Source organism: Podarcis tiliguerta (genome assembly GCF_965153285.1).
Source record: "Podarcis tiliguerta genome assembly, chromosome: Z".
Lineage (NCBI taxonomy): Eukaryota > Metazoa > Chordata > Lepidosauria > Squamata > Lacertidae > Podarcis > Podarcis tiliguerta.
Genome location: NC_139553.1, coordinates 1051081 through 1071366, shown reverse-complemented (window position 1 = coordinate 1071366; position 20286 = coordinate 1051081). Strand labels below are relative to the sequence as shown.

General features: G+C 45.3%; 1 protein-coding gene and 1 long non-coding RNA gene across 4 annotated transcripts in view; one reads left to right on the top strand and one right to left on the bottom strand.

Moving 5' to 3' along the window:
* Window positions 1–6873: 6873 nt before the first annotated feature.
* LOC310669350 lies at window positions 6874–13675 on the bottom strand. Its single transcript, XR_014507124.1, has 3 exons — window positions 13372–13675; window positions 13194–13244; window positions 6874–7726 (listed from the first exon to the last, which is right to left on the bottom strand). It is a non-coding gene; the product is annotated as an uncharacterized lncRNA (long non-coding RNA).
* A 249-nt stretch (window positions 13676–13924) lies between these two features.
* NEK6 (NIMA related kinase 6) overlaps window positions 13925–20286 on the top strand; it is a 92634-nt gene continuing 86272 nt past the window's right edge. The window contains exons 1-2 of one of the 3 annotated variants that reach the window (XM_083423141.1): window positions 15600–16531; window positions 19947–20018. Coding sequence is in view for 1 of the 3 variants with exons in the window: in XM_083423139.1 (XP_083279265.1) it covers window positions 16345–16531 (187 nt within the window). In the remaining 2 variants the exon portion in view is untranslated. Of the gene's footprint in view, window positions 14388–15599; window positions 16532–19946; window positions 20019–20286 lie in introns of those variants that run through there. The other 2 variants (XM_083423140.1, XM_083423139.1) reach the window with 2 other exon arrangements.

The following is a 20286-nucleotide window of genomic DNA, read 5'->3' as shown; positions in this document are numbered from 1 at the left end:
AGAGAGGTTAGAAATAATAAAAAAGGGGTTGGGGGCTATGTCCGAAGTAAGAGGAAGAACAAGCAAGAGGAGGGTTCTCTGCATGGAGAAGACGGGGAAAGGCTATTGGATGACAAGAGAGAAGGCGGAACTATTCAACACCTACTCTGCCTCTGTCTTCACCCACAAGGAAAGCGATGCCCAACCTGGTGATAACTGAATCATGATGTATGGAAGATGCTGCAGCCCAAGACTGGAAAAGAGATGGTAAGGGGGCCCCTGGCTACTTCAAATGAATTCAGATCTCCAGGGCCTGATGAGCTGCACCCAAGGGTACCAAAGGAGCTTGCAGATGTGATCTCAGAGCCTCTGTCTATGATCTTTGAGAATTCTTGGAGAACAGGTGAGGTCCCTACAGACTGGAAGTGTCCCCATCTTCAAAAAGGGGAAGAAGGAAGACCCATGTAACCACTGACCAGTGAGCTTGACATTGATACCAGGAAAGGTCCTAGAACAGATAATTCAACAGTCAAACTATGAGCACTTAGAAAAGGATGCTGTGATTTCTAAGACCCAGCATGAGTTTCTCAAAAATAAGTCATGCCAGACGAATCTAATTTCTTTTTTGATGGAGTTACTAGTTTGGTGGATCAGGAGAATGCTGTGGAAATACTGTATCTTAACTTCTGTAAGGCTTTTGACAAAATCCCCTATGATATTCTTGTAAGGAAGCTAGTAAAATGTGGGTTGAATGAGGTAACTGTTAGGTGGATTTGTAGCTGGTTGACTGACTGAACCCATAGAGTGCTATTTGATGGTTCTTCCTCATCCTGGGAAAAAATGACAAGTGGGGTGTTGCAGGGTTCTGTCCTGGGTCCATTGTTGTTCAATGTCTTTACAAATGACAGATGAAGGAATTGAGGAGATGTTCATCAAATTTGCAGATGACACCAAACTTTGAATCAGAATTCAAAATGACATTAACAGATTGGAGAACTGGACCCAAGCTAACAAAATGATTTCAATAGGGACAGGTGTAGGGTTCTGAACTTAGTCAGGAAGAACCAGATGCACAAATATAGGATGGGGGACACCTGGCTTACTAGCAGTACATGTGAAAAGGATCTAGCAGTCTTGGTGGACCACAAGCTGAACATGAATCAACAGTGTGATGCAGCAGCAAAAAAAGGCTAATGCTATTCTAGGCTGCATCAACAGAAGTCGAGTGTCCAGATCAAGGAAATAATAGCATCATTCTATTCTGCCTTGGTGAGACTACACCTGGAGTCTTGTGTCCAGTTCTGGGCACCACAATTTAAGAAGGATACTGTTAATATAGAACGTGTGCAGAGGAGGGCAGCCAAGATGATCAGGGGTCTGGAAATCAAGGCTTATGAGGAATTGTTGGTGGAGTTGTGGATGTTCAGCCTGGGAAAGAGGAGACTGAGAGGAGATAAGATAGCCATCTTCAGATAGCTAAAGAGCTGTCACATGGAGGATAGAGCAAGCTTGTTTTCTCCTGCCAGTCCAGCCAGACTGTTTGTAGAATGATGTGTGAGGGTTTCCTTTGCTTCAGGCAGCAAAATGTCTTGAGCCAACCATGAGTGGTAGGGCTCAAACCATTTGATTCAAATGACATGAAAGGAGATTCTGGCTAAACATTAAGAACTCTCTGACATTAAGAAGGACAACTCTGAACTAAGAGTTGTTCAGCAATTGAGCGTACTCCCTCAGAAGGTGGTGAATTCTCCTTCACTGGAGATTTTTAAGATTCACTGGAGATTTTTAAACAGAGGTTGGATGGGCAACTGTCAGGGGTTCTTTAGCTGTGATTCCTGAATTGCAGGGGGTGGACTAGATGACTCTTGGGGTCCCTTCAAATTATACAGTTCTATGATTCTATGTTTGAGTGTAAAGAATCTCCTGGTATGCCCCACAGAGGAACTTACGGTCTTCAAACAAAAACATCTTGGAGGTCCCGGACCACAAGGAGGTCAGGCTGGCCTCAACCAGAGACAGGGCTTTTTCAGCTGCGGCTCCAACCTGGTGGAACGCTCTGTCACAAGAGACAAGGGCCCTGCAGGACTTGACATCTTTCCGCAGGGCCTGCAAGACAGAGCTGTTCCACCAGGCCTTTGGTCAGGGTGCAGCCTGACTCCCTCCTTTGGCAATCTTTACAAAACTTTAGTTTATGGTTGCCATCAATTTTGAATTTGATTTTAATTAATTTTTTATAATGTTTTTATAATGTTGCACTATTTTAGTGTTGTTAGCCGCCCTGAGCCCGGCTTCGGCTGGGGAGGGCGGGATATAAATAAAAATTATTATTATTATTATTATTATTATTATTATTATTATTATTATTATTAACCTCCTCTTCACCCTAAGGCCCTAGGACAGGATCCAACAATTAAAACACATTAAAACAAAAGCAGCATTAAAACAGTTTAAAACAAAATTGCAGAAATAAAGTGGATGTTCCATACTGTAGTCCCTATAGCCAAGGACCACTCTCCGTGTACGATGTACCAGTGATCTCTTATGTGTTGCCAAAAAAGGACACAAATCTACATCAATTTTTCGTATGCTAACTTGCATATATGGCTGCATGGATCCTGCTTCCCGTAGACCCCCTTCCCTGCACACTTTGCTCAATTAGCCCAGGGTGTTTAACATGGATTGCTCATATTTCCATCACAAATTCTCAATGATGCATGAAAAACAGCTGGTCAAAAAAAACTACGTAATTAAGTGTATCCAGAATGTAGAAAGCTAGAGCTTGGCAGGCAGTACAGGGGGCAGGAGGGGACACATTCAAGAGGAGCAACAAGGGATTTGCCTTCGCCCCATAGCTTCTTCTTGGGGTGCTCATCAGCACTGCTTGCTGAAGCACCTCGTTAGGTGATAGGACAGCGCTTTGATCCTTACCACTCATGGTTGGCTCAAGACATTTTGCAGCCTGAAGCGAAGAAAACCCTCACACCTCTTTCTACATACAGTCTGGCTGGACTGGCAGTTGAATTTTATTTTGACACCATTGATGGGACAACACGCTCCACTGCAGGGCCAGATTTAGGTTTGATGAGGCCCTAAGCTCCTGAAGGTAATGGGGCCCTTTGTACGTCCAGCTGTCCTTTGTCAACAACAAATGATCACAGTTTTTGTGTTGACTTATATGCTAATTTTTGGATTTAATAGGTATCTCAATCCATTTGCATGTGTAGAATGCAGGCACCCTATATATAGAAATGAGCAAACTAGTGATATTTTAGGGAGCAGGCTAGCAGGCGGGGCTCATTACTTACATCATAGGAGCCGACACAACACAAAACACTGTTGCTGTATGTAGGTTTTATTTGTTTTTTATCTTATATTTTGGAAAGGCACACCCAGTTTTTATCCTTTGAATTTTTGGCCCCCCCCCCGAGAGTGGGGCCCTAAGCTACAGCTTGTTTAAGGACCCCTGCCCGTACGGGCCAGTCGTGTCCGACTCTAGGGTTGTGCGCTCATCTCACTTAAGAGGCCGGGAGCCAGCGCTGTCCGGAGACACTTCCGGGTCACGTGGCCAGCGTGACGAAGCTGCTCTGGCGAGCCAGAGGCGCACACGGAAACGCCGTTTACCTTCCCGCTATAAAGCAGTACCTATTTATCTACTTGCACTTAGTGGTGCTTTCGAACTGCTAGGTGGGCAGGAGCTGGGACCGAAAGACGGGAGCTCACTCCGCTGCGGGGATTCGAACCGCTGACCATGCGATCGGCAAGTCCTAGGCACTGAGGTTTTACCCACAGCGCCACCTGCGTCCCAAAACAGCTTGTTTAGCTAATACTAAATCTGGCACTGCTCCACTGTAATACTGAGGCAGCTGGGTAGCTTAGGAAGTGCAGAGCAGGCTAACTCAGTGGCACTATGGCTGCCTCTCAGCCCCTGGTGCCTGAAACAGATGCTTCATTCTGCCTAAGGGTAGAGCTGGCCCTACTGCCACCTGTAGGCATCGTAAGAGCTGGTGTTCAATAATCTTTTTCATAGGTGCACCCAGGGATTTTACCATCGGGTGACCCAGGGGGACAAAGCCCTGGATTTTTTTGTGCCAAAACCCAGATGTCTCTTCCACTAGGGTCGCCATACGTCCGGAATTTCCAGGACATATCCGAAATGCTGCAGTCAGCAGCAGTGTCCAGACAGAAATCAGCAAAAAAGTCCAGGAAATTTGGATGAATGGCAGCCTATGTCGGCAGTGCCATTTTTGCATAAAAATACCTCAAAAGCTCAACAACCTTTCTGTCCGGATTCTCACTGTTTGAAATATGGCAACCCTACCTTCCATACACTTGTCTTTGCTTACAGGCACTGGATGTAGCACGGAGTGGGGGGTGCTATTGGGGCGGCTGCCCCAGGCGCAAAATTGTTAGAGGGTGCAAAATTTCAAAACCTGGTTCTGCCTCAATACAGCTGCATGCTTCTGTTGCTGGGCTCTGTTGAAAATGGCTTCTCCATGTAAAGCTGGCAGTGACCTCTCGAGACAACAAGAAAGACTCTTCTTATCTTTGCAGCGGCAATCTCGAGTGACACAGAGGCCGTTAGGCAGTTGAATGTTCATGCGCACTGCGTCCCCTTCCCTCCCTCCCATGCACCCCTCCACATGGTCCCTGGAGTTGGCAACCCACCCTATGCCTCTTGTTATGTACTGAGTTGAGTAGGATCCAAAATGCAGCAGTCTGATTTGTCCTAGAACAATGCGACAGTATGATTGGTCTGCAAGAGCCACCCAGTCCAGCTCCAGGTGGAAGTGAATCTGCAACCTGATTGGCCTACAGGAGAATCCTGGAATTAGCCAATCACGTGCGGCCCATTGTGTAAATAATGTAGATAAGCAGATATTTTATGTAGAAATAATGTAGATAAGCAGATATTTTGGGGGAACTTTCATTCCTCACTACTATGAGCTGAATAAAGAGCATGAAATCCACACAGTCGACTCCGAGTATATTTCACCTCTGCTTACAACTCACCCTGGTGCACAGCAGCAGTGATAATTAAACCACATACACCCACCAATTTAATCCACCCAGCAGTCCTTGTTTTAGTTTTCATATGAACATTAGCTCTTCCTAACATATTCCAGGTGGAGGAAGCCCAAACAAAATACTGCACTCAGAAAAACTTTTTGGCACTCTGTAGCTCAGAGGAAGTCTTGATAGGCCGAGTTTGTTTTCTCCCTCCAAAACGTGGATTCAGCATATGCAGTTGCAACAATGAGCAAAGCTTATTTGGAAACATTTATGCAAAATTTGCAATAAATAAATAAAAATATGGTGCTAATTTGTGTCATGGGACCATACCTAGTAACCCCCTTGCAGCTGATCTTCTCATGAAGTGGTTGCCTGTGACTATCTCAATTTACGACATCTTTGTGAGACCTCTTTATCATCAATAACATGGGTTGAGAAGGAACAAGTAAGGTTCCTTCTCAATAGATCAACTATTAAGTCAATAATTGAAAGGCTCTTGCCATTTAATTGCACCTCAAAATTTGCCCTCTGGCACAGATGCCTCACCTCACAGAGGCCTGTCTGCAAAGTATCAACAGTCCAAGCCAAGCCCCGAAAAATCCAATCAGCCCTCCTAATGCAAAAAGTCAAAAGTGTCCCTGCAAGACGCAACCAAGAAAAATGGGCTTTTCTGGTCCATGGTGTAGTTTCCAAGGTGCAACAGCAGGACCGTGTGTTGTTTTCATCAAAAAAGATTGCTACCATAGCCATCCCTCTAGAATTGGACGGTGCCAAGACTTGTCTTCCCACTATTTACAGCCAGAATTACGCACACACAGTCACAGACAACTTGAATTTCATGCAGCGATTATGGCTTCCTGAGAATACTCACTTTTGCAAAAACAAAGCACATCACCATCCAGTTCTGAATATTTCCCATAAAAAATGAAATGCCCTTCATGCCAATTTTGGGTGGGAAAGAGCTTTTGTGAACGTGGCCTTGCTCTCATTGGGAACTTTCTTGCTATATTCTGAGCCACCCTCCAACAGATGCCAATTTAAGCGACTTTTATTTAGTGCTGTGGCTACTACATAATCAGTCCTCTTTCCTTCAGCATTATGCTACTCAGTCCATACACGCCAGGCAGGATGGAGCTGCTCTGATGCCCCTTCACCCTCTCTCCCCCCTCGCCTGTTTCTCTGTTGCTAATGAACTGCAAACAATGGAGTTCCTTGACTTCACCCATTGCCCTGCCCTATGAACGTGCAATTTAAATAGCAGCTCTAATGATGCTCCCAGCATCTCTAGTTCCACTGACAAGGACACCAGTGACCGGGGTCAGGGTGGCCTTTGCACCTTCAATATTTTCCACTTAACCCCTTCTCTGCTGCAGGGGTCTATGTGCGCTCTCCACAGCTCCCTAGAACAAATAAGTATTTAAATTTGTTTTAATTATGGCTTGGAACACCGTACATTTCTGACACAGCCCCATCTGGCTCCCTGGGCTAACTGAACCACCAGGTAAGGCTGCATAGTTCGCTGCCTGCCTAATATGAAGAAATGTGGCTTTCAAGTTTGCCATTTTCCTCTTTTCAATAAAGAAAGAATAGTAAATAAAAAAATGCGGCTTTCCTGTACAGTGGTACCTCACAAGACGAATGCCTCGGAAGACGAAAAACTCGCAAGACGAAAGAGTTTTTCGTTTTCTGAGTTGCTTCGCAAGACGGATTTCCCTATGGGCTTGCTTCGCAAGATGAAAACGTCTTGCGCCTTTTTTTTAAAAGCACCAATGCATTCCTATGGGAAACCGTCAATACACATTAGTGCTTCGCAAGACGAAAAAATTCACAAGACGAAAAAACTCGCAGAACGAATTAATTTCGTCTTGCGAGGCACCACTGTATTGACCCTGCTCTAGTTATTGAAGCTACGAGAAAAGGCTGTGCATCTAATTTCTGGACCAGAAACCACCCTCCAAGAGCACCTCCAACTTCTAAGGACTTACCCCGTTTATTGTCCTCCATCCAGCCCATCACTGCTTCCAGACACTCACTGGCCCAACAACACCTTGACAGCCACTCCCAGCTGAGATGGAAAGGGGAGACATAGCTGTGCATCAACAGCACAAGGACTTTCCTAGGAGCCAGCAAGGAGCATGGGTAAAGTCCACTCTTACCATGGATGCATTCCCAGAAATCTCAGGCACAGCCTTAGCTCATTAGTCTAGTTATGGGCCAAGCCAAATATAGGGGCATTTGCCAGTTCTTTAAAACCCAAATGTGGGTGATTTAGGCTCCTACTTTGACCTTGCAATTCCACCTTCCCACTCCCATTCTCAACACTTAGCTGAGAAAACCTGTTAACCTGCCTGAGCTGCACCAAGTATTCCAAGAACTGAAAATGCTGCTTTCCGGAGTTTTTGGGAGTGCAAAATCTCAGTCACGAAGGAAGGCCCTGCTTTTCTTCAGATAGCACTTCAGATGTTGTGAAAGAGCGTGTACTACCAGTTAAAAAAGAAAGGAGGGGAAACTAGCGAGCAAAGCAGACTTCAGATTTCCAGAGGAGGCGAGAGAAGTCCCACACAAAGCTTTGCAGCTTGGAGCAAGAGTGAGTGTGGGCACATTGCAGCTTCTGGCTGGGTCACATTTGTAACATCTGGCTGTGAATGCTGGAAGCAGCCGCCAATTCGCTCCAAACAACAGCAGTCAGCAGCATACGTGGAGCTGGAGCCAATCTGCACATTCCAAAGAAACTTGCCTGAAAAACACTCAGAATGGGAGGAAGAATGTTGGGGGGGGGGAGAGACTAAGGGGCGGGTGGTGCTGTTAAAAGTCGCAATTGGTGTACCTGGCTTCAATTTAAGTGGGGAAAAGGGGACAGAATAAAACAAAAGAACATCTGCAGCTGCCAAAACTCACAAAAATAACAGAAATGAAAAGTTCAGCATTGTATAATGTGGGGGAAGAGTTCCAGCTGTAGAGAGAATGTGAGGCTGCAATGGAAGTGGATTGGAAGAAAGAGAAATGGGGGGTTAAACTTTGGTGCATGAAGGGCAAGGTCTTTGCAAGGGAGCCAGTGAGCAAATCAAGGAGAAGAAACTGCTAAGCACCTGAATGCCTGAAAGAGGTAGGCCCCATCTGCAGTTTGCATTTAAAGCAGTATCATAAAGGTAAAGGGACCCCTGGCCATTAGGTCCAGTCGTGACCGACTCTGGGGTTGCAGCGCTCATATCGCTTTATTGGCCGAGGGAGCCGGCGTACAGCTTCCGGGTCATGTGGCCAGCAGGACTAAGCCGCTTCTGGCGAACCAGAGCAGCGCACGGAAACACCGTTTACCTTCCCGCCGGAACGGTACCTATTTATCTACTTGCACTTGACGTGCTTTCAAACTGCTAGGTGGGCAGGAGCAGGGACCGAGCAATGGGAGCTCACCCCGTCATGGGGATTCGAACTGCCGACCTTCTACTTGCACTTGACGTGCTTTCAAACTGCTAGGTGGGCAGGAGCAGGGACCGACCAATGGGAGCTCACCCCGTTGCGGGGATTCGAACCGCCGTGCTTCTGATCGGCAAGTCCTAGGCTCTGTGGTTTAACCCACAGCGCCACCCACGTCCCTAAGCAGTATCATACCACTTTTAAAAAATCATGGCTTCCCCCAAAGAATCCTGGGGACTGTAGTTTGGTAAGGGAGCTAAGAGTTGTTCGGTAGGATTGCCATATTTCAAAAAGTAAAAACCAGGACACCCTGAAAGTTGTTTTTTTTTAGGAAAACCCGAAAGTTGTCGAACTTTTTAAAGACAAAAACGTGCCGCCTTTTGGAAATTCCCCCAGACATCAATTCCGCCTTTGAAATCCGGGTAATGTCTGGGAAAATCTGGACGTATGGCAGCCCTATTGTTAGGTAACTCCTATTCTCAGAGGAGTTCAACAATCAATCCCTCCTCCATATGGAACTTTGGGAATTGCATCCCAACATTTCTCTGATGGAAATAAGGACATCTGATAGAGGGAAAGCAGGACATTCCAGGATCAAATCAGAAACCAGGATGGCTTCTGTAATTCTGGGACTGTCCCTGGGAAATTGGAATACTTGGAGGGTATGGAATTGTAGCTCTGTGCAGGGAACAGAGCACCCTCCTAGCACCCTCAACAAACTGCAGTTCCCAAGATGCTTTTGGGAAAGCTATGACTGTGGTACAATAGCACTTTAAATGTTCACCTGCCACAATTTAAATTCTGAAAGAAGACTGGAGTCTTCTCCACCGGTTTTAACTCTGCCCTCTTTGTGGGCTCTTAATAAGCTGCAATGATTATGCAGCTTATTTCTGTTTGCAGAATGACTGACCTGCTGTAAGGGGCTCATGAAAAGTGACTAGTCTGAAGGCATTTGATACAATTCTGTTTGTGAAGCTAAGCAGGTCTGGGACTGGCCAGACTCTGGACGGAAGACCATTGGGCATCACCCTGCACACTCAAGTTTTGAGAAGAGAAGGGCGTAAAGAAACACACCACCTTGCAGTGCTTGAGCCAAGTTGGCTAACCTGTGGCCTTCCAGATATTCTTGGAGTAGAACTGCGACCATCCCTGACCAATGTCCATGCCTGTTGGGGCTCATGGGAGTTGAATCCAACAACAATTGAATGGCCCCAGGTTAGCCACCCTGATGTAAGCAAATCTGAGGGCAAGAGGCAAAGCAAGCCATGAGATGATACAGTATACAGTACGCACATGTGGAATAAACTGGTTATCCAGGCAACTTTTATAAGAAATGTCAGTGAAAACTTCAAATAGGAGCACACGATTGGGACAAATAGTGTTTCCTGAGCAACAGGAGATGCCAGGCACTGGCAGCAACACCAGGCATTACAAAATCAAGAGGGTGGTGTGATGGAGAAACAATGACTCCTGCTTGCTCTAGAACCAGTATGTTCTCCCTGCAAGTCTGCATCCTTGTGATTTTTTTTATCTAGGGCTGTATGCACAGCATAACATTTAAAGCACATGACTTCCCCCAAGGGAAACATGGGTTTGTTAAGGGTGCTGAGAATTTTAGCTCTGTGAAGAGAATTGTAGCTCTATTCCTAGGATTGTGGGTGTGTGGGTGTTGCATGCTGTAAATAATGGGTCGGCAAACTAAGGCCCATGGGCAGGATCAGGTCCAATTGCCTTCTGGATCCAGCCCGCGGATGGTCCGGGAATCGCCATGTGGATGGCCAGTGTGCGAGCATTCTTTCCCTCTCCCTCCCACGGCAATGGCGGCTCCTCTTCCCTCCCTCCCTCCTCCTGGCTTCTCCCTGCCCTGCCTAGAGGAGTAAGCGGGCTGGGCTTTGTTAGTGCCAGCAGCAGCAGTGCCTGAGTGGTTGCCATTTTAAGCAGCCCCTCTCCGGAGCCCTTTCGTGTGCCGCTCATCGTCCCTCCGCCACCACTGCCAGCCCCTGCCACTCACAAGACAGGTAAGCAGCCACTGGGTCTCGTGCATCACCCCCCCCCATAAATATAGTCCGGCCCCCCACAAGGCCTGAGGGACAGTGGAGTGGCCCCCTGCTGAAAAAGTTTGCTGACCCCTGATGCAAATGTATGGTGTGTATGCAACCTAAAATCTTACGAACAACTGAACTCCAGATACCCCCATCATTTAATGGGGTAGTGTCGGGGGGAGGGGGGCACGGGCAGTTGCCCTGGTTGCCAAAAATTGTTAGGGGCACAAAACTCCAACACCCAGTGCTGTCTCAATACAGCTACATGTTTCCTTTGCTGGGTTCCGTTGAAAATGGTTTCTTCATGAGAACCAGGAAGTGACATCTCCAGACAACGGAATGACTCTTGTTTTCTTATCTCTGCAGCTATGATCTCCTGGGTGACGCGAATGCCATTAGGCAGCTGAATGTGCAGGCATACTCTGTCAGTTTACCTCCCTCCCACCTCACCCCCTTTGTGCAGCCCGAGGCGCTGGCCACCCACACTACGCCACTACCACCATTCCCCTCCCCCACACACTTCCCCATTTTCCTATTCCTGCATGGCAACCTTTGATTTCAGATCCTGTGCTGGGGGTATTTCTCTCTTTTCGGTTTGCCATCAGTTACATGCTCCCCTGATGAGGTCTGCAGGCAGCTGGTCCAGATTTCTTTCCTGCGCCACATGACCAGTCTAGGCTGCTATTTCCTCCTGGATACCAGTTTGACTGCAATTCTGAAGCTCATGCCTCCCCCTCCTCCTTGTGTTATCTATTGAAAAAATATTTAAAAGGTTGACCCACAAATCTTTAAGCAGAGGGTGGTTCCCACAGTGGACCTGAGGAGCTTATTTGAGTTTTCTTTCCCCAACTTCCTTTCACAGGAGTCACATGCCAGCATGCATTCCTCTAGCATTAATGCTTCCTTTGGGACTCAGATCTTACAGAAATATGAGAACAGAGCCTGCATGTGGCAGACATTCTGGGGAAGCCAGCTGTGAGTTTGCTCTATGTGCATGGAAAGATGGAGCTGCAAAAAAAAAAAAAAGGGGGGGGGGTAGAAATTGAGAACTTGCAGTCCTTCATAGGATACAGCTGATGCAGAAATGTCCCCGAAACAAATTTTGCATGTTGGTTTTGAGGAAGCAAGGTTTTGCTATTTCCTAGCAGTATATGCTCACCCTCTGTTTTGTTAAGGGCTCCGTTAGTCAATCAGCACCCAAACACACAGCAACAATTGGGTAAGAAGGGAAAGACTGGCATAGCACTTTCAGCTTCGGTGCCTGCCAAAAAGAGCAAATCTCTTAAGATTATCAAACATAAAAATCTTGCTATTGTTAGGAACATTGAAAATGTTTAATCTCTACAGAGAGGTCCATGTGTTCATTGCTCTTAGTTCTCCCAATCTACACATTTCATGGATTAGCATGTTGTTCCAATATGTTGACTGCAAATCTTTTTGAGGAATGTGTTTTCCCCTCTGCCGGTTGTTAGAACAGGTACAAATTTATGCACGTACAAGCCTTAACTCTTCCTGGAATCAAAGCACAGTATGTTTTTATACATAGTGTTAAACGTATTTGTGTAAAACGGATGACTTTGCCATACTCACTTTAAAGAAATGACCATCATGGCCTCTCTTACTTTTTCCCAGAGTATGCAATCCACTTCATCAGATGTATTGTCATCCTGAGTTGCGGAGGGGAGATGTAAACAGTGAAGCCAAAACAAAGCAAAATGGAGAGGTCTGTGTTATCAACTACCATTTTTGGTGAATGGCCACCGTTCATAAGGTAATTGTCACCATCTGTGCTTTTATTTCCTTCTCTACCCTTCGGTGGACTCCTGGGCAAGTGAAGCCACAGAACTCCCACACTGGCTGCATTTTTAAATACAGGTAAAACTAATTCATGAAGGACCTCACTTCTAAAAGAATGACTTCGTTTAACTCCAGCATCTTTGCAAAGGGGGATGAGGCACAGCTCCCTCTTGTCTCTGTTATTCCTAAGCCTTTTTCTATAATCTCTTGCATGTGGCAAGATATGAAGGTATTATAATCAGTGACTAATAATAATAATAATAATTTATTATTTGTATCCCGCCCATCTGGCTGGGTTTCCCCAGCCACTCTGGGCGGCTTCCACAAAGACCAAAAATACACTAAGATATCGAATTGATAATTCAGCTTTGTGCTGATGAAGTGTTTCCCATACTATTTGGAATTAGTACCCAAGGTGCTGGAAGCACCTCCTTGGAACGTATTTTGGACTATAAACTTAATTGGGCCAAATCTGAAGGATTCAGAATGGATATGGATACGTCAGTTCACTGGGTAACACTGCTGACACTGGTTTCATCCACAAAATCACATTGCAGCTCCTAAAGGGAAGCAAACTTACCCAGATTTCAGAAACATAATTTATTCGGGAACCTTGGCTGAATAAAGGCAAACTGGCATTAATTCAGAAGAAGAAATGGTTTTTGGCAACTAGTGAAAAGAATGTGTTTTTGGCTAGTGTGATCCCTTGAATATGGCTGTGTGTTCATATGTCACAGTAAGCCACCAGGTAATAGTTTCTGTGAAACCCCTGTGATTGCTCGCCCTTTGCTCCTTCCCAGTAGTGGATGGGAGAAACCAACCATGATCCTTGGCTTAGCCTTACATCAGAATCAGGGACCAACTTGTTCTTGGGCTACTAAACTGAGCATTGTGGCATGTTGCTCTCGGGTGCAGGCACGGTCTGTACCTTCACAGTAAACCATTGCTTACCATGTTGTGTGAATGCTGCCTGGATCTTATGCTTCAAATAAAGTATGTTTCCTGCAAATAAAATGAAAATTATTTAGTAATCATTACTGCTACTATTTTTGAATTCTAAGTAGGAAAAAAAAAATCTTAAAGGGGCATTCCTGTTGCAGAATACTGCAGGGATAGCAGCACGGGTCACCTGTGGATCGTGTGGAGAAGAGGCTGGCGGGCGAGGTCTTCTGGGATGCCCTGCAGTCCTGGCCCCCTGGCTCTCAGGGAGAAGGGAGGCATCGCTCTGAGGAAGAAGAAGAAGGAGGAAGGGCGGAAGAAAGGAGAGAGGGAAATAATGTCGCCGAGGAGCACCATGCGAGCCTCCTGGGGAGGAGGGCGACGCGCTCCTGGGCGCCTGGATCTGCTCCCCCGGCCGCTCGCCTCCCATGTGGCCCGACCCACCTTCACGGACACGGGTCAGGAACTTTTGACAACTCACTGGACTCAACTTTTAACATCTTTTATTTTATTATTTTACTTCTTATTTATTTTATTATTTACTTCAGGATTTGTCTTTAGTTGTGGGAAATCTATCTTTCCCAGGGACGCCTCACTATTGCACGTCAGCGGGGAGAAAGAAAGAAAGAAAGAAAGAAAGAAAGAAAGAAAGAAAGAAAGAAAGAAAGCGGCCACGCGCGAGGGTCACTTCCACGCTCGCGCGAGGGACAAGGAAGCGCCGCCCCTCCCCCCCCCCCGCCAACGGCCGCTGCCCCGCCTGCGCGCGCACCCCGCCTCTCGAGTGCGGGGGGGGGCAGGAGCCCCGCGGCGAAGCCACGCCCCCCTCGCCCCTCTGGAGTGGCGGGCGGGAAGCCGGCGGTGACGCGTACGCGCTCGCTCCCGACGAGGGACGGAGGGAGGCCTGCGTGGCAGCTTGGGGACGGACGCAGGGCTGTGTGAGAGAGAGAGGAGAGGCGGGCAGGCGGGGGCGCGCGTGTGCGTGTGTGTGCGCGCGCGCGGCGGTCGGTGTCGGTCTGTCGGGTGGCGAGTGGGTCGAAGTTGCGTCCGGGCGCCTGACTCGAGCGCCTGAGGGGTGAGAACGCAAGGCTCCGCGGCTCCCCCCGCCCCCCGACCCGAGCGAGAGCGGGCAGGGGAGGGGGCTGCTGTGGCGGCGCGGAGCCCCTCCGGCGGGGAAGGCGCCTCCCTGGCGGAAGCAGCCGCCAGCAGGTAAGCGATGGCGGGGGCGGCGACCTGCCGAGAGGCCTCTTCACCTGGGCGGGCGGGCGGGGGAGAGAGCGCCGAGCAGACCCCCCCCCGGCTCCCCTCGGACTCGGGACACGCCCCTCCCCCCGCCCGCGACCCCCACGGGTCACCCCTCCCCCGCCGTGGCATTTCTGGAAGGGGGTCGCTTCCGCCCCCGCAGCATTAAAAGCACCTCCAGCACCTTATAACTCCTTGCCCACCCCCCGCTATTCTCATTTCTGCTTTTAGGAATGGCTCCCTTTTTAAATGCATCAGGTGTGCCGGCCTCTTAGGAGGTCTCCCTTAACCACGACGACTGACCGACCTGTTGGATTCGCGGGATCAGCTCTCGTTTTCACCTCGGGCGGCGCCCCCCCGCCTGCCCCGCCCCCTGCCCTTCCCAGCTGAACTTCCTCCCAGGGCTGCTGCTCCTCTCGCGGTGGGTGGCCGTAGGGATCCTCTCCAGGTGCTGTGGGTTAGGGGCACAGGGCGCACTGGGGATCGCCTGTCTGGTGGGGTCGCTTGTGCCACCCTTGAGGAGGTGCCTCTGGCCCCAGGGGATTGCCATGGTCACTTCTGTGATGGAGGCGAACTTGCTGGCATGCAGCTGAATGCCGTTCTGGTGACCTGGTGCCATCACTTTTTAATGTGTCTGTTTTACTTGATTTTTAAAAACATCCCAACAGTTTGTGGTGTGTTTTCTAATGCAGAATCTGTGTGGGCCTCTCCAGTACAGTTCTGCTGTCGTCTCATTATCTGACAGGTTTCTCTTCATTCCTGCTATCAAAGGATAAATTAGAGGCAGGCTTTGGGGATCGTGTCCAAGAATCCTGCCCAGTGTCTTTTCCGCACCTTGATTTATGTCTGTAAGGCAGAAATTTGTTTGTCAGTGCACATATACCCATCATCCACATTCATTTTTGGGAGTTGCTCTTGCTATGGATAGAAAATTGTTTTCATAGAGCCATAGAATTGTAGAGTTGGAAGGGACCACAGGGAACATCTAGTCCAACCCCCTACAAATTCAGGAATCTTTTGCTCAACGTGGGGCTCGAACTCGCAACCCTGAGATTAAGAGCACAGAGTATCCCTTCGCTTCCTCCCTGAAGAGTCTCATGTGGCCTTGAGGGGAAGAGCACAGGTTGTGCATACAGAAGGTCCCCAGTTCATTCCCTGGCAACTTAAATTCAAAGGGTCTTAGGTAGGAGTGCAGAAAAAAACTTGGGATTGCTGCTTCATTTCAGAGTAGACAACACAAAATCAACCATCTGATTCTGTACAACATAGTCACATACATTCAAATATGTGAACATATGGGGCTGTGTGAACAATTAAGAGTGGGTTATAAATAAATATCTAGTTGTGTAAGTGTTCATGATTTAAGACTGTTAAAGGAAAAATGTTTTTATTAAAAAGTATTTCACAGCAATGCAAACTTGAGATCTGGCGCCTGGCTAATTTCTAACACTGACTACATCAGGGTGTTTATCTGAATGGAAACCCAGGTTAAGGAGGCCATAAATTTGAAAGAGCTTATCAAATGGAAAGTCCCATTGTTGTCTTTCATTCTTTGGTCAACATAGCTAAAGTAAGAAGTTCCTGAAACAAACATTTCCCTCCTCATACAGTTTTGGTATAATCTGAGTTTACTCATGTATTCAGTAAGAATTTTTTCTGGAACTGTGTGCATGGTTGAAATTTTTGCTAAAAATAGGGTTCTTTGTGTGGTTTAGTATCAGATTGCAAATTTTAATGTTAGAATTTGTGCTGGTGCTGCCTCCTCTGCCCAAAGGCATAACATAGAACAGTTGTTCTCATATAGCTTCTTTTTGCAGGGAATTCAGCCTGTTCTCTCACTTTCGTGTTCTATTCTCTTTAGGAATAGCCTAGACTTGTGTGTGTGTGTTTTGTCGCTTTGCACACTAACAAGAACCCAAGGTGCATGATATCTCCCCGGATCTCTCTGCCTACTCACAAAGCAGATGAGGGGGATCCTGGGCTGTGTGTGGCTGCTGCAGCCCACACACAGAAAGATGATGTGACTGCAAGGAACTCTGCACCTGATCAGCCCTCATTCTTCCTGGCATTGGTTCTCCTTGTACTAGTGGGCAGAGTGATGAACTGTCCAGGTAGGCAGAAGCATCTTCAAAAGGCCTTAAACTGCCTTAAAAGCAGTTATGAATGGAATTTTAAAAGAAGGAAGAATACTAAAGTCTTGGGAAGAAGCATTTATCACTCTGATCCCCAACAAGGAATGCACCCAATATCAATCGAAAACTGAGCCTCTTGGGCTTGCTGATCAGAAGGTCGGCGGTTCGAATCCCCGCAACGTGGTGAGCTCCTGTTTCTCGGTCCCAGCTCCTGCCAACCTAGCAGTTCAAAAGCATGTGCATGTAGATAAATAGGTACTGCTCTGGCAGGAAGGTAAATGGTGTTTCTGTGTGCTGCTCTGGTTTCGCCCAAAGAGGCTTAGTCATGCAGGCCACATGACCTGGAAAAACTGTCTGCAGACAAACGCCGGCTCCCTCAGCCTGTAAAGCGAGATGAGCGCCACAACCCCAGAGTTGTCTGCAACTTATTTAACTGTCAGGGGTCCTTTACCTTTACCTTTATCACTATTAAATATAAATTAACTTAAATAACGATTACTTAAATAACAATTACAAAATATTTGCTGATATCCTAGCCAACAGATTAAAAAGAGTACTGAATGAAATTATATATAAAAATCAAGTGGGCTTTCTACTAGGCAGACACATGTGCAATAATATGAGAAATATAATACAAATATTAGAATATTTGGAAGTAAGAACAAAAAAAAAAAGATATATTGAAGCTGGTAGATGCGAGAAGGCCTTTGATAACATCTCTTGGAGATTTATGAAGAAAACAGGACTTTTTTATGAAAAAAAACAGGACTCGGAGAAAATTTCAGCAGGGGTATCGAGGCGATATACAGAAATCAGAGAGCCAAATTGATATTAAATAATGAGATAACAGAAGAATTTAAGATAAGTAAGGGGACCAGGCAAGGCTGCCCCCTCTCACCTTTATTGTTCATTATGGTACTAGAATTCCTAGTGATTGCATAAGGAAAGATCGAGACATAAAAGGTGGGGAAGATATCGCACACGATAAAGGCATTTGCGGATGACCTGATATTAACCACTGAAAATCCAGAGGAAAGCGTACAAAATAATAGAAAAGATCCTCGAATTTGGAAAAGTGGCAGGATTTAAGTTAAATAAAAATAAGACCAACATGCTAACAAAGAATACAAGAAAAAGAAGAATTACAGAAAAGCTTAGGACTAACGATAGTAAATAAGACTAAATACTTGGGAATCTGGCTGACGAATAAAAATAGCAATCTATTTGAGGATAATTATATAAAAATATGGAAAGAGATTAAAAGAGATCTGGAGATTTGGAACAGGTTAAAATTATCTTATCATTCTGTGGATATCAGTAGTGAAAATGAATGTGCTTCCTGAAAGGATGTTTTTATTTCAAACGATACCAATAATTGGAGGGGTAAGATGCTTTAAATCATGGCAAAGAGATATATCAAGATTCATTTGGCAGTACAAAAAGCCAAGAATTAAACATAAATTATTAATAGATAAGAAAAATAGAGGTGGATTGGCACCACCTGATTTAAATTTGTATTATGATTCAGTCTGTCTAAATTGGTTAAAAGAATGGATGATACTGCAAAATGCAATTTATTGGATTTAGAAGGGTTTGACAACCGTGATGTGTGGCATGCCTACTTAGGTCATGAAAAGGTGAAAGTCCACAGACGATTTCTTAACCATATTGTAAGAAAGTTGATATATGGAGTCTGTGAAAAGTACAAAGAATTATTAGAACCTAAAATGCTCTCGTGGCTTTGGTCTTTGGAGGTGATAGCAGTGAAAAGAAAAAATACGGAATCAAATTGGGCACATAAAAGGATCTGCTAGAAGAAAAAGATAACAAATTGAAATTGGAAAAATATGAGGAAGTAAAACATCACCTAACAGGGTGGATTCAGTACTACCAATTGTATGAAATGTATGTTTATGTATTCATACTATGTATGTATTAATGTTGAATTATTTTAATAAATTTGTTAAAGATGTTTTATAGATGGTATTTAACACCAAGCAAAATATTTAAAATGTATAAACAAAATCTAAATTGTGTTGGAGGTGCAATCAAGCATCGGAGACGCTCCTACATATGTGGTGGACCTGTGATAAAATCAAGAGCTTCTGGGATTTGGTATATGAAGAGTTGAAGAAAATACTTAAACAAACTTTTGTAAAAAAAACCAGAAGCTTTTCTATTGGGAATATTAGATTCAGATATTGCTAGGGAAAACACAAAAATATTCCTGTATTCAATATTGGTGGCGAGAAACCTAATTGCCAAAAACTGGAAAAACTAGTCAGACCAACAAAAATGAATGACAAGAAAAATTATTTGATGACTTAGAGCTGGCTAGAATGACAGATGCAGTTAGGGCTCAGTCTAAACAAAAATTTCAAAAGGAATGGGGAAAATACAGAGATTATCATAAAAAGCGGTGCCCTCAAATTAATACATGGACTTGTTTTGATTAACTTTTGCAAAACAAATTAAGGTATAAAAGTCTAAAATAGAAAGAAAAGTAGGAAAAACGGAATGAGAAGGAAACAGTTTATTAAATATGAAAGTAGACCTGCGTTGAGGACGAAGGAAGTCAATTAGGAGAAAACAAGAAGTGAAATATGGTTATATGTTTGTTTAGTATTTGTATCTATATTCATACTTGTATTTGTATTCTCTTGTTAGGTTTATTTTTTTTTAGTGTTGTGAGTGTTTGTGTTGCAACAACAACAACAGCAGCAGCAGCAGCATTAAAAGGCCTGAGCAGCCTTAAACTGCTGGTCATGTTTATTTCCTCAAGTTTTAAGGAGGCTAGTTGGCACAGATCTGCCCTGAAACTTTATTATCCAGAAGAAAAAACTGTTGTGAATCTATACAGTGAATTCCTTAGAATATGTGACACATACAATGCTTCACTTTTCTCAGAATAACCTATATACTTTAGCTGCAGTCATTGAACTCTTTTACCCAAGGAATAAGAGGGTTATGGCTTGTAGCCCAAATACCTTAAAACAGGAAATAATGATGTGCTTTGTTGCAGTTTGTAGGACTTAATATCCTATAGAGCAGAGCTTTCCAAACTGTGTCGCGACACGTTAGCGTGTCCATTTCAGTGTATAGTTGTGTCACGTGACTGTTCCCCACACTTCTTTCAGGGCTGGAAAAAGGAGTTAGTTTAATCTCTGGTTTGCTAGGAAAACTGAATTACTATGTCGTGAAATGTTGATGCATGTCTAAAAAGTTTGTCACCCACAAGAGAAGTTTGGGAAGCTCTGATATAGAGCATAACTCTTTTGGAAGGAAAATTAAAAAGCAACAATTAGAGAGAAGTGAACTTCGTTTGATTGCTAATTGCCCAAATAGGAATTGGGACAATAACTGTAAATAACTGTAATTTATGTTGCTTCTATAGAATGGCATTTGTGGAGACTGCAAAGCGGAAGAGAGAAAGTACAATGAAAACAACATATTCCCTCAGAAAAATGTAGGCTTACAAAAAGAATTGGTTACTTTCCCTCCTAATATTTCTCATTTATTTGGTGCTAACAGTTGGACTAATGCAGGGATTCCCAAACTTGGGTGTGTGTTGGTAGCTGTTTTTTGATTACAACTCCCATCGTCCCTAGCTAGCAGTACCAGTAGTCAGGGCTGATGGGAATTGAAGTCCAAAAACAGCTGTAGATCCAAGTTTGGGAATCCCTGGGATAAAAAGCAAAATTGTGGACTGTAACATGCAGCTAACACTGAGCAAA